Genomic DNA, 14,089 nt, shown 5'->3' with positions numbered 1-14,089 from the left:
TTGGCAGGTGTCTAACATGTTAAGTTCTCTTAATAAGCTTGCAACTCAGCAGACATCCCTCATATCTTTGAAATGAGATTTATCGTGGTTCATCTATTCAAAACTGTGGTAATAATCTTAACATAACAGGTCAGGTTGTTAACTCATTTTTTGCACTAGCACTTCTTATTTACCATAGGGTTAAGGTCATGACAATAAGAAAAATATGTTTCTAATTTTTTGGGAAGAGCTGCAAAATTTGTAGATAGGTTCATGGGACCGGATCCATGGATGTCGCCTTTGAGTTCGGCGACAAATTGATCGGTCTGGTTTTCAAAGTACGGCGAAAATGAATGAGCTCGAATTTTAGTCGAGTTTTCGGACTAAACCTGAAATACCTTCAGACGGTGAGTTACCGATTAATTTAGTCGGTATTTTAGTGTATTGCCCGGCAATGTTTTCATGAAATTTATGAGGGAAATTATCATCACCAAATTATATTATGAAGTGCGGAATGCAGTCATAGAACTCGTATACACCAGTTTTGCGTTGCAATACTCTTTTATTATCGATGAATGAAGTTGAGAATAGTCTACTAAAAACTGTGAGGACTTTATCACACAAAACAAACAAATGTAAATTTAAAATCGAAGGGAAAACAGCGTCGGATCAAAGGATTTACGTAATTAATCCCTGCTGCTGAACAAAGTATAAAATGTATCTCAAAAGTCGAAAATTAACAAATTTTGATACTAAAACTTTGAGGACGATGTTTATTGTGGAACCTTTGAGAGGAATAACCGTGTTATTTCAATCTGAACCAAATGAAAAAAATTATATTTCCTTAGCACGATGGAAAAATTTCCTCTCTCTGTTTCGCACCACACGCATTCACCTCAGGGTGCATCGTTTGTCAATTTTTTTTTTTTTTGTGTGCGCAGATGCCATGTTATAATTACTTTACTTGTTCATTCATTTATTCAGTTGCATGTGCCTTGATTTATGGTTATTATTATCATTTTGTAGATCTGAACGACAGGATGAAGACACAAACCTTTTTCTCTACGTTGTTTTTAATTGTTTCAATCCTACAGAGGATTGCTGCGACCAATAGGATCGTGACTTGTGGTGAGCTACAAGAAATCGTTAAGCTCATCAAGTAATTAACGAATCTGAGCGAGATGCATATTAACGATTACCGCAATGCAATAATCCCGCAAAACTGAACTTTTTAAGCTACCTCCACCCTTCATTCACCACCAGAAATCGGGGAGTTTTTGAGCCCCTTACGAAATGTCAGCGTTATATTGTATTACAGAAAATTCAATAAGGCGGTGGTGGAGGTGAAGTGAACACGTAACTTTCTATTTTCGTAAAACCCCGCCTGAGAAAGGCCTTGTACTTTACTTCCCCAAAAAGCCAAAGGAGACATCAAAACAAGGAAAATGGCGGCCAGATTGTGCAGTTACAGGGACTTGTATCTTTCGTGCTCTTCCTTCCTAAAATTGAAAAGAACTGTAACACCTAGTCGAAGCAGATTTTAAGAATTTGTATGGGAAGATTGAGTCAGAATTATGAGTTTACTCGTATACCTTGGGAAAAATTAGGCTTGAATTCGAGTATTTTTTTTTCGTAGCGATGGACGCTTTAACCAATGCAGGCTGCATTTCCAAGTACACAGCGAAAGAATGTCCCATTCTTAGAAAGCTATTTTGAAAGAACAATTTTTCCCATACATTTTCTTATAGTGTTTCGGCGCCATTTTGCTTGAAACATGAGAACCGCCTCCGCCATATTGTCCCAAATTTCTGGCAATGTGCTATGCAAACGATAAAGAATAAAGTTTTTCAGATAAAACCCGATATTACTTGACAACTCTTACGTCAGCAAAGTCACACGGAAATTCGGAAGACTAAAGGTGTCCATGTTTCGCTTTATTATACTTTATATAATCATTATCATTAACATTATGATAATTGTTATTATTCTTAACATCGTTCTGCCAAACCCATAAATCATGCTCGTCTTCACTATTATCTTCTTGCCCAATTTCAAACAGGATTTATTAATGGACAAACTGACGAGTTTCATGTATTAAACTCAGTCTTCAGTTATTTCTCCGGCTTCAAAAATGTTTCAGTGGTTTTGAAAGAATTCAATATTTCAGAAGCTGCAGAACTATTTGGTGAAGGTAGGGTGACTCCATATTTTATCATGTCCGGATTTTTATGTTGTTGAGAAGTTTTGCAGCCAATTAATTCAAGCTTCTTTTTCTACCACGATTATTTCAGCATCAAACGTCATCACACTTATCGAGGGTGGTGTAGCAACCACTTCCGCTTGTGCACTCTCTACAATGACTGGCATTCCTGTCATCCGTCTCTATGGTAATATTTCACCCCTGGACCAATGTGAAAAAGAAATCCGCATGTCAGCAGGATACAGAGATTATGCCCAAGCCACACTTGACATACTGAAAAAGTACGGGTGGAAAAACATTGTTCTTGTTTATGAAGGTAACTGTGGTCAATATCATGGATTCAATATGATTGTACCTCTGCTCCTTTCAATGTTTAACAAACAACGTCTGTTTCCTTTTGACAGATTCGAGGCGTGCTCACTCTGAAAACTAACTATGAATTAACTTGAATTGAAAGTACACATTGATAACCTTGAGGCCCATGAAAAAATTGTATCCCCTCAAAGGGTCTTTTGATGGGTCTTAAAGCCTTTTAGGTGTAATAGGTCGTTGATTTTAATGCTCATTGTATGTTATTGTTTAGAGCGTCGAGTGCACGAGGCTGGACATTTTCTGACTAAATCACGGAAATTACCGCTGATCGTTAATCTAGTTCAGCTTTCTGGGCGCGACAGAAATGAAGGACCGACTGAACCAGCGCATAGAGTAATAGAACAAGTACAGAAATTTGATGCCCAAGTTATTGTACTCTACTTGGAAAACAAAAACATCGAGCTATTACTGCAACAGGTAAGAATTAGGTCTTTGTTGTCTTTTAAATCTGCATTGTTTCACCAACGCAAATTCCATAATAGCTCATTTTTAATCTGTGTCTTATCTTGTCACAGAGGCCTTGTCAACACGAAAAGAAATATATATGGATCATTCAAGGAGAGGTTTGGTTTTGGAACTTGCTAAAAGCATTTCAAAAGTAAAGAAAGAATTGTTACATTACAATTCGTAGTATAGCTAATCCAAGTTCTCTTGCCAATCATATTCCCAAGGCTGCAGCCTATCGCAGGTAGAACTAACAACTCTTGAATTCGCATGGATTAATTTTCCACTAAATTTAGAAACTGCATGGAACAATTCAACTTTTATCAGCGAGCTATATTCAGTATTTTATTCATTACTTCGAAAGGTGCCCTTGAATTTCACTTGGTACCAAAATGTGGTGATAGCTTTAAAGTTACCGCCTGCTGAGACTTCACTCGTTGATGAAATAAAACATGCTGTTGGACATAATTTTACAGAATTCATCAACAAGGTAAGCTTTCTTTCTTAGGAACGCTTCTCATTTTTTCTTTTTTAATTTATTTCTTTGTTTTTTTGTTTTACAATGGGCTATTTCTCTGCTACACTTCTATACCCTTCGGAATGAGATACAAGAGGCCTTGAATTAATCAATTCAGAACCAAATTCTTGAGGACAATCGCAAAGGTGGTTTTTGTATGGTTTTTAAACCATATACTCTCAATAAGTATCAGTTCTCTGTACAACGATCTCTATAATTTCTCGGCCTAACAATGAAGCATTATCGTGATCTCTTCACCGTTCGACACGTCACCATGAAAAGTTAAGGAAATTATTCTCGCTATTACCTCAGGAACTAGTTGCTGTTAGTCATGATGCCGTCCAAATCATCCAGGAAGCAGCGAATACCGAACCTTGTTCGTCGATTAATGGCTCTGATATTCGTCTCGAAGATAGGAACACAATGTTGACATGCATGAGAAAGGTGAGCAAATTTTTCCTCCGTAGGCATTCTCATTGAATTCTCAGGTTATATCTGTTAAAGAGGAAAATGACTTTTATCAAAGTTTCTCCTTTTAATCTGAGTGCTATGACTTATTCTTAGTAGAAGAAAATAGCGCTTTTTTTATTTCTTTTTCGAAGGGGGATTGTGGCAATAAAATCCAAGAATCCCACTACCCCAAACAAAATTGCGTGCGTACGGCTGAGTTATGTTAACATATTTCCCAATGAAACAGGTTATCCTCCATGGTATGACTGGACTTCTCCAATTTACCGAGCATGGGGATCGAAAAATAATTGAACTAGAAATTTTAAATCTTAGAAACAATTGCTATTGGAAGGTAGGTGCCTTTTATCTACTCTACGATAAGTTCATAAGTATTTCCATTAATTAATGAAAAATTTGATTTCTTTTCATTGTCAAGCGACTGCAAAATAATCAGTTTCGCTTTTCATTCTTCTGTACTACTTTAATTTGATGTTTTATTTCTTTTCACTATGTTCACGTTTTTGCTTGGGATTAAATAAAAATTACGAAACGCAAGTAGCTATTTATTTCTCGTCAATAAGCGGGTTGGTTTTATTAGATAACTCTTGTAGTTAGTTGATTACAACTAAGACAGTCGTTTCGTTAGTTTTAGCTTGCATCGCAAACGGTGTGCGTCACAAATTTCGGCCAATCGGTAAGCTCCATTTAAACAATAGCCTTCGCGGTAAAGAACAAAGTACTTGAGAGGGAAGACTTCCCAAGAAAAGTCTATCGCCTGCAACGTGTTGTGATTCTTGGGAAATGCGACAGTTGGAAAACGAAGATAGTTACATATACGTCGTTTTGGCTATTTCAAATTACTGCGTTGGAGCTCCGTGAATGTTATACGAACTCTCAAAGTTGATGTGGTTGGATCGACTGCCATGTTGTTATATTTCTAAATTTCACACCTTTTTGTTCTCTCGGCGATCGTTATTCTGGTCACTTTGAGCTGTTTGATATGTGAGGTCCGTGATCCCTGAGCACCCGTGAGTGTATTTACCCATAAGCCCTTGCGGTAAAAAAAAAAGACGAGAGAATAAAGAAAGCACATGGTTCCATAGTTTCAAAGTTTATTCGGGGACCGAGTAACAGATATGGATGAGAGAAGAATTCAACCCTTCACCTTTTAAATTCCTGGGGTCTACCCGGGTCTACCCTTGATAGTTTTGGCAACAGAAGCCGTCATAGATGAAGAGGTCGGCCAAACCAAGCGCGTCAACTCCCGGGAATCCTGTGGAGAAACTTAATAGATGTCCACCAGATGCTCCAAAATCACGGAAGTCCTTATTCAGTTTTAAACCCGAAAAGGTAAGGAACTAGGTTTTAAGTGATTTTAGCGAACGCTTTGTAAAATCTTATCTTTCAATTGTTGATTAGTAAGGGAATTGAATGAAGGAAAACCTCTAAAGTTCTAGAATGAATTTGAGTAGTTTTATCAATTTATGCAATTATAAGCTTATTTTACAAAGAGCTTACAGCTTTTCTTGCTAGACTTGTATCTGTTATTCCTTTGCTGCAGTCATGCGATCAATGACTTTAATAAATTGAATTTAGAGTTTTGAGATTTGACGCAACCTTTTAGTCAACACAGATCTCCTTTAATAAAGATTTTTAAATGAAAACAGTTCAGTGTAAAACCGAGGACCATACTGTGTTCGACGGCTGCAGCCAGAAGTTTATTTCCCTCCGCGACCATCCCAATTCGGTACAGTATTTCAGCTTTATCTTTATTTTCTGCCCTAAGCCTGAATTCAAAACAAGGCAATCATTACAACAAAAGTAGTTAGGGGTTATAGTTATAGCACTACTACTTAGCCATAAACCTGTGCACTATCTATAAAAATCGGTTAAATCAGAAGCATATACATAGTCTAGGTGATATGCTTCTGGTTAAAATAATTTGTACCTCGCCCTTTTCTTATGCTCTTCTTTCTTTCCAGGTAATAAAAGGCCGTCGAAAACTATCAACGGAATAATATTATTTCGCTCCGACGAAGGGCTAACGCTCGAGACGTCAGCTTTTGTAATCGTTACGGTGGCCAATTTACCATTTCAACTTTGTTGATATATCCAAATTATAATATTATTTTGGTTCAGTAACTGCAGATATGATGAGCAGATATCCTGAACTCTATAGAAAAATAAATATAATTAATGATATGGGGAAATCCGAAAGAAACTGTCGAACACAAACTCACATAAGCCATGTCCTCACTGTCGATCGTCGCCATGTTGCTGATAACTCAAAGAAATTGCCTTGTGAAGCCAACAAGAGGCATTGACTGCGGCTACGAGGCCTTCTTAAGACTGCTAATTCGTTTCTTCTGTTACCTCTTTCAAAAATGGAAGAAGGGTTTAAATCCCATTCCAAAACTACTGGAAGATATTAACTATTATGTATTATTCAACACTCGAAGATGTTCACGCGACAATGTCGAGGATGTAATGAGCCGTTTCACATTTTTACCCCTGACCCTATGCCCACCTGTGACGCGCACCGCCTGCTGGCATCGTGTTGCTTTTGTTTCAAAATTTTACTGCCGTACCCGATTAGCTGAAAATTGTAAGTTCGTTTACATTTCATTTGGTTTTTTGTCGAATCCCATCTACGAATCCTTCCATCTAAATAGACGTCCATCAGGCAAATAATGGAACATGTGTAGTCACTTTGTGGCGTTCAACATGTAGTGTTTATCTACACCTACCGTACTCCTGGACTTTAAGCTTCCTATTCGAAGTAGCTGAGATTCATAAAGTAAAATCTGTTATGTAGGTTGGTACGTGGATTTCAACCAAAGGTGCCGTTATGACTGGAAATATCAAACGAAACATGGATAGCCCGTTATCAAAAACAACTGTGGAGGGAAGAAAGCTTCGAATCGTTGTTTTATTGGTAATGAGCCTCAAACACTAATATTCATATTTAAGAATATATCGTTATCTTAGCTATTGTAATATCGTATGGTCCTCAACTTATTCTTCTAATTTAAGTAGGATTTTCCTCCTGCAGAAAACGTATAGTCAGAATTATAAGATGAGCCGAATACCTAACTCATACTGCGCCCTTATTCTACAATCTCAATATTCTTGAGATTTATAACATTAAAGCTTTCCTTTTAGCTTGGTTTATGTATTCCTATTATAATAACCTCCTTCCTAATGCTTTTGTTACTCTTTTTTCAATTCATCATCAAATTCATACGCACGATACTCGGAATAATAGAAACTACTGTACACACTATTGCAGCATGCACCAAGTTCCAAAGCTTTGCAATTCCTTACCTCGTGATCTTATCTTATCCTGTACATTCATCACCTTTAAGACTTCGCTTAAAAAAAACTCATCATTGACAAAAAACTAAATTAAACTCGCCCGCCCGTAATTAGCAAATCTATCTTCTACATCGTGTGAGGAACCCACGTTTCATAAGCAACTAGCTTCTGCTGACCTTTCTCGCCACACTTTTTATAAATGATCATAAAAAGTAATTTTATATGGATTAGGTATAGTTTGTTGTATAATGATATTGCGATAGTTGTTATTTTTTACTGTTGTAAACAACTGTAATTTATTTGTGTTTGTGTGTGTGTAAATGGTACATGAATAAATACAAAATACATATGAGCGGTTTACCGAGGAATAATTTACTATGAAATCCACACTATGCCTATCAAACCCCAAAAGTATAGTCGTATTTTCATGAGTGCCTGGGGAAATTTGGCATTCTTTGTAAACAAGCTTGCAATGACGAGGAAAACTGATAGCTTGCAAAATTGGCTTTCTAAAGGGAGAAGGAGGGTATCTCTTTCATTCAATATTTTTACTCTCTATTTATGTCTGTGTTGTTCATGTACCTAGTCCAAGTTTTATTGCACTACACAGTATCTTCATTTTGGTAATGGTAACATTATTGTCAAAGTGGTGAGTTCGTGTGTTATGTAAAAAGTTTTCAGTGAGTTCGCAGCTAATCACTCCCTTTTTAATATGGTTTCTGTGATTGTTTAACCGTAATTTAAATGCCGTTTCACTTTTGCCAATGCATTGAGGTTTGCAAATGTTGCACTCGATTATGTAATGATACATGGCGAATGGCAGTCCACTGCATGAAATATTGTAGAAGTCTTCTTGTTGTTGGGACTGGTAAAAGTTGTGGTCTGGTTGATCTTTTTGCACCAACTACACTTCGTTCTTTCACATATATATCCATATATAGCAGAAAAAAGTTAAAAGGGACCTCGCGAACGCGATATTAACTAGTGCTCTGTAAAGCCTTTTGTAACGATTAAGACACTCAAACAGGAAATAAATCGAAGCTCACAAAGTTATAAGCCGAGAAGACAGTCTACTCGTCTTAACAACGTGTTAATTAGAAGCCTAATTATTACTATTACTTGATTGAATTTTTATCATCATCAGCGACAGAGGTAGAAGATGTATTACACCTTCACACTGAACGATTGTCGTCTAATTTGTTTCGCCACCAGGAAAGTCCCTACGTTATGAAAAGGAAAAAGAACGATGGCGAGCTATTCTATGAAGGATACTGCATTGACTTGCTGAATGAGCTTGCAAGAAATCTCAAATTTACTTATGAGATCTACACCTCTCCTGACGGCAAATATGGCGCTGAAATGGAAGACGGAACTTGGAATGGGGCTATTGGTGAGATTATAAATGAGGTATGCTGTAGAATTTCCCACCAACCTCACTTCTCTGATCGGTCAAATTATTGGAAAGCACATACACTATATACCTAAAACTAGCAATTGAAAGACTCGGCTGTGGTGGAATGTTACCTAACCTTTTACTCGGTTAGTTCCGCAAAGCCAAATAATAAAATGGTATGGAAGGAATTGGTCCGGTTTCCCGACATTTCGACTCAAACAGTTACGCCCATACACATAGTTTTTAGGAAAATAGCAGAAACTGCTGGTTTGGACTTGTTACAACTACAATTCATCTGTCTTTTTTCTGAAGCTTTCGTGCTAAAACCCTTGATACCTTGTATCATTTTATGAAAATTGGACTCGATATTACACAGAATGCTAAGATTATATTTGACCGTGGGAGGAGGATCTATGCGAGCAGTGGAGTTGAAAGGTCTGGTTCATCGACAGAGAGATACTCCTAAGAGATAAGTCACGGTAATAAAAGTCAAATTAAATAGGCTGTTCTTTTCTCATCTCAAAGCGAGCGGATATGGCCCTTGCCTCCCTCACAGTTACAGAAAGGCGAGAGGAGGTTGTGGATTTCAGTGTCCCCTTTATGCAATTCACCTCAGATATATTATTGAAGAAGGCATCGTCCAGAGAAAAATATGAGCTTCTGCAGTTTATGGATCCGTTTGATAATCAAGTCTGGTTCGCTAATTTGGCCACCCTGGTGATCAGCTCTATTGCTGTCTTTGTAATAAACTACTACAGTCCTTATGGATACAAAGATGATAATGGCAGAGGGACATCGAAGGAGTTTAGCTTTTTCAACAGTGTGTGGTTTGCTTTAGCTTGTATGCTACAACAAGGAGGAGATAATACACCAAAAAGCCTCTCAGGTGGAAAAAAATTAAATTTCTAAAATATCCAAGTGATTGGTCCCCACCTATACTACTATTGTGTTACCTAAAAATTACTGGACTTTATTTCATGACCCAAGACAGTGCCCAAGCATTCAAAGCCTAGAAAAGATTTTCGTATTATCGTTCACTTCATCAAAATTACCTCTATGAGAGAACTGAGAATCCGCATATTTTTTTCTCAAAATAATTCTTAGGTCGTATACTTACTGGTTGCTATTGGTTCTGCATACTGATCTGTATCTCAACATATACTGCTAATCTGGCAGCATTTTTCACGGTGAAGAACGCGGTGCATCCTATTCAAAGCCTGGGAGAGCTCACAGAATCATCTTACTCCATAGCAGTGCTCAACTCATCCAGTATGTCAGAGTTTTTCAAGGCTAGTGACTACGAAGCATACAAAAAGATATGGCGTAAAATTGAAGGAGATGACACACTGGTTAAAACCGTTGCACAAGGTGTTCAATGGGTGAGAGAAAAAGAACATTTCGCGCTTATAACTGACGGTCCTTCCCTCAGAAAGATTGTCAGCAAGCCACCTTGTGACTTGGAAGTAGGTAAATACTGAATTAATAGTTGGCAGTTTTATCGAGGCTTTGTGAGTACGTTCGGTAATAATTCCTGTCGCTACACTATCTCTATATTTCATTATAAGTTAGTGGTTGTTAATAACACAACAACAACACTCAGGCAAAAACGCTAATGAAACAATAAAAAAAGAAAAAAGAGTTAAGATAGCAAATCCAAACAGTATGCGAGAAGTTTTATAACTCCAAACAATTTTCCTAACATATCGATTGCTAATTACTCCGACTGGCCCGACGAACACTTTTTAACAGACACAACAGACCTGATACATCTATTTCACTGCTTAAAGTTACCGTTGAAACTATGTTTAGCGACACCGAGTCAAAAGGACACTCTGTATTAAGCGGTCGGTTGTCAAAGTCCCGAACCTGTTTCCCCTTAATCACAATAGGTTTCTCCTCTATCAAGCGGTCGTAAAAACCTTTGAGTGAGTCCTGACAGGTTGTTTGTATTGTGTTTCACTTATATTGAACGGTCACTTAAGCGGAACCAGTCGAATAAAATTAGGAATGATCTTTCAAATAAAACTAAATCCATGTTTTTCTCTCGAAATTTATTTTAAATAGTATTTGTAAGCGTGTTATTGTACCTTAAGTGGTCACCTATGGCATAAAGTGGCTTTTTTATCGTGTTTTTATATTACCCCCAGGCTGAGGAACCTTTATTAATCGGTCAACTTGTATTAAGCGGTCACCCCGCTATTCCCCGTCGGTGATCGCTTAATTAAGGTTTGACTTTATATATAATGTAAAAGCATCTGTTTTATCCACAGTGCCAGGTTTAAGCACAGCCAAAGGATTCGCCTTAGCCTTCCACGCTAACGATCCCCACGTGAATAACTTCAGTCTGACCATTTTGCGTTTACACGAAAACGATTTTCTCGCCAGCTTGGAACGGAAATGGTGGGAAAGCGAAAATAGCTGTTCAGTGAAAGAAGAAACATGTGAGATATATTACTTTGATGGGACCTTCGCTACTTTCTGGGATTTACATAAACTGTGGTCTAAAAATTAGTCTTCTGCTAGTCTCGTTATAGCATTGAGTTAGGTTGACAACAATCGTCTTGGTCCCAAGGTTCTGATTCTTAAGAAAGTCCGAGGGAGAATAAGGAATCAAAATTACGCATTTAAATAGGTCCTCAATCTCGAGGAATTTAGATCGTTTTTTTCTCAATTCCAATCCTAATCGAGAGAAAAAAGTCTCGCGAAATTGATTGACTTCACAAATTGGCACAATAGCATTTTTAAGGTTATCGAGTAGAATTGTCTTCAACTGGTATGAGCAATTCAGTTGAATACGGTTTATGAACAAATTCAACTATTTGCAACAAAAATCCGCAAAGGTGTATAAGGAATCGATAAATCACTTAATGTATGGGTGGAGGGTTATAGCGTTTATATAGGTTCGAGAAGACCGTGTCTCTTTTTTGCAATTTTCAGCATTATCTCGCAAGCAAATTGGTCTAAATAGTATGTTGGGTGTGTACTTGGTCCTGTTCGTTGGAATGGTGATTGCTTTCTTCACCTTGCTTACCGAAATTTACTGGAAAAGAAGAGCTAAACAAGGTGTGTGTCAAGCAATCAGCGACTGTTATACTGTCTCTATTATTCAAATGGCTGTGATTGATTAGATTCATAATAAAAAAGAATGCAGTAATTAGCCATAAATTATGTTGCCCTGGATGAAATTGTTTGTGTAATGCGCATATTTTTAGAAGTAAATCAAACAAGACCTGAAATAGCTCACATTCTTCTTCCTTTCATTCCACAGGGCACAGCTTCGTTCCGTGAAAATTCGGCGCTCAAGACGTGCTCGACTGACTATTTTGTGTCAAAGTATTCGATTACAAACTAAGTAAAATGAGAGTCGATGGTTGTATCCTTCGATCGTTGGTGCTTTTTTTTTACTTTCTAATGCTGTTTCCATATAGTAAATTCACGAAAACACAAGAAGTGAGGTTAAAAGAAAGGAAAGAGGGATTTTCCTCGGGGTCAGACTCAAAGTTTATCTGCAGAATTCTAACAACTCTTTCATCCAATTTCATATCTAAATTGTTAAGTATGACCTGGGAAAGTCCAAGGAAAATAAATATCGTAATGAGCAATGAAGTATGAACTTATGCTTTGAAACTCAAGTTGTAATAAATCAATACTAATTCATAACTAAAGTAAAAGCTAATACGAGTGGTCATTTACCTCCTGTGACTGGCAATTTAAGTAAAGTCTGTGTGAATGCCACGACAGGGTAGTGGTGGATATTTACGGAGCCGTGGATTAAAGTGGTGAGATAATAAAGCAGGAAAACCATGATAAAAATCATTTATTCCTAGAATGATTGCAGTATTTTCAGATGCAAATCCTGCGCAGTTACTCGGAGATGAATTTTAAAGGATATTCGGAGTTTTAGTAACCAATCAGAACACGCCTTTAAAACTATCCACGGCGGTTTAAAATATACCAAACTAAAGTTGTTTATTTTCTGCATATTTATATTTCTTTGCAATTCTCTTATTCACCAGTTGATTTTCTTTCATAGTCTTTGTTGGGGTCTCAATATGAAAATTTTAATACACACTCCTCCTTGAGACCTCCTCGTGTTCTTCTTTTATTTTTTATTTAGCGGTAACCCATACTTATAAAACCAACAAACCAAAATGATTTCATTTATTCGCCAATTTCAGTTTCATACTTTAAAATTTCCTCTTCTTTGTGAAATTCTCCTTAAAACACTAAAACTTTCATTGTGTGCGCCATCTAAGAGAAAAAAATTAAGATTTAACAATTTTCCTTGAATTCGCTGAATCAATTTCCTAGTGTCGAATAAAACAGTATTGTCCACCTGACCGAGCTCATATCGTTCCATTACCTCTTGGTGCTGATGTTGCATGTATTTCTAAATTAAAACCGAACGTAGCAGTCCTCCCACATTCAAAGCGTTGCTATGGAATTGACTTCAGAAAATGATATTAACACTTTACCTCGATGAAACGGCAGGTTAATTGTCATTTCTAAATAATTCATTTCAACGTTGCAAGTGGCTTCTTACGCACTTACGTTTTTAGGGATTAGCTAGTCATGTTGTTCCATAGTCAGCAATTCACGCCGCCATTTAGATTTATCACAACAGAATCGTTGCTAATTAGTGTATTTTGTAATGTGACCGTAATTATATGCATAATGCCCGAAGGTATAAAACACGTGAATTTTGACTCTACATTTATTATTACTTGGATTAGTGTGTGCAAAAATAAAGAACCTTATTTTTACAGGACCGAGTAGTTAACACATGTGATTGAACTTATCGCCGTAAAATCTAAAAACTAGATCGAGGAAAACCTTTAAAAATATGTTGGATACATTTTATTTAAAAAAATAAAAAGAGCTACTACTTTCGAAAGACTTCACTTGATCATGATTTTCCGACTAGGAAGTTGAAAAGTCTGAAAAATTAATATCGCACCGAACCACAGCGCCAATATTGTAATGCCATCAGCATGTATAATTTATGACAAATTAGTCTTATATTGCGACAGCAGAAAAGACGCACCCCGTTGGTTATCTGAACTAACGAATAAACAGGTCACAAGTTAATTACAAGAGAAGACGCACCCCGTTGGCTATCTGAACTAGCGAATAAACAGGGGACAAGTTAAATTAGTATAAACAATTTTTTAAATATGCCACAATATCTCAGGTTGTGTTCCACTCTACTCAACTAGAAATTGAGTAGATTAGATCATTAAACCCGTATTTCATTGCTAATCACTCAGGTTTTTTAAGGTCAGAATTTATGAAAGGCTGAAGCTGCTATGGTAAACACTGCATGCTGCATGCCTGTATGCGCCTCCTGTGTAATCAGACTTTCATATAGATATTGTGGCTTTGCCATAGATTTCGTCCCAACTAAAGGCCCAAGCGTGAG

At 37.1% G+C, this 14,089-nt stretch overlaps 1 protein-coding gene and 1 pseudogene across 1 annotated transcript; one reads left to right on the top strand and one right to left on the bottom strand.

Annotated features, from left to right (window-relative positions):
• Window positions 1-943: 943 nt before the first annotated feature.
• Window positions 944-13,499, top strand: LOC148736439 (glutamate receptor 3-like). The gene is made up of 15 exons (XM_088755337.1): window positions 944-1,107; window positions 2,039-2,170; window positions 2,244-2,495; window positions 2,763-2,968; window positions 3,067-3,114; window positions 3,360-3,485; window positions 3,825-3,956; window positions 4,210-4,314; window positions 6,778-6,897; window positions 8,490-8,684; window positions 9,196-9,556; window positions 9,775-10,137; window positions 10,941-11,111; window positions 11,608-11,733; window positions 11,939-13,499. The coding sequence occupies exons 1-15, from the start codon at window positions 1,020-1,022 to the stop codon at window positions 11,956-11,958; spliced, it is 2,445 nt and encodes an 814-aa protein (XP_088611463.1). The 5' UTR covers window positions 944-1,019; the 3' UTR covers window positions 11,959-13,499.
• Window positions 7,852-8,201, bottom strand: LOC148736440 (uncharacterized; annotated as a pseudogene).
• Window positions 13,500-14,089: the final 590 nt, after the last annotated feature.

Source organism: Stylophora pistillata, chromosome 3 (genome assembly GCF_964205215.1).
Source record: "Stylophora pistillata chromosome 3, jaStyPist1.2, whole genome shotgun sequence".
NCBI lineage: Eukaryota > Metazoa > Cnidaria > Anthozoa > Scleractinia > Pocilloporidae > Stylophora > Stylophora pistillata.
Note: the sequence above shows the minus strand (reverse complement) of the source record. Positions and strands in the feature narration are given on the sequence as shown.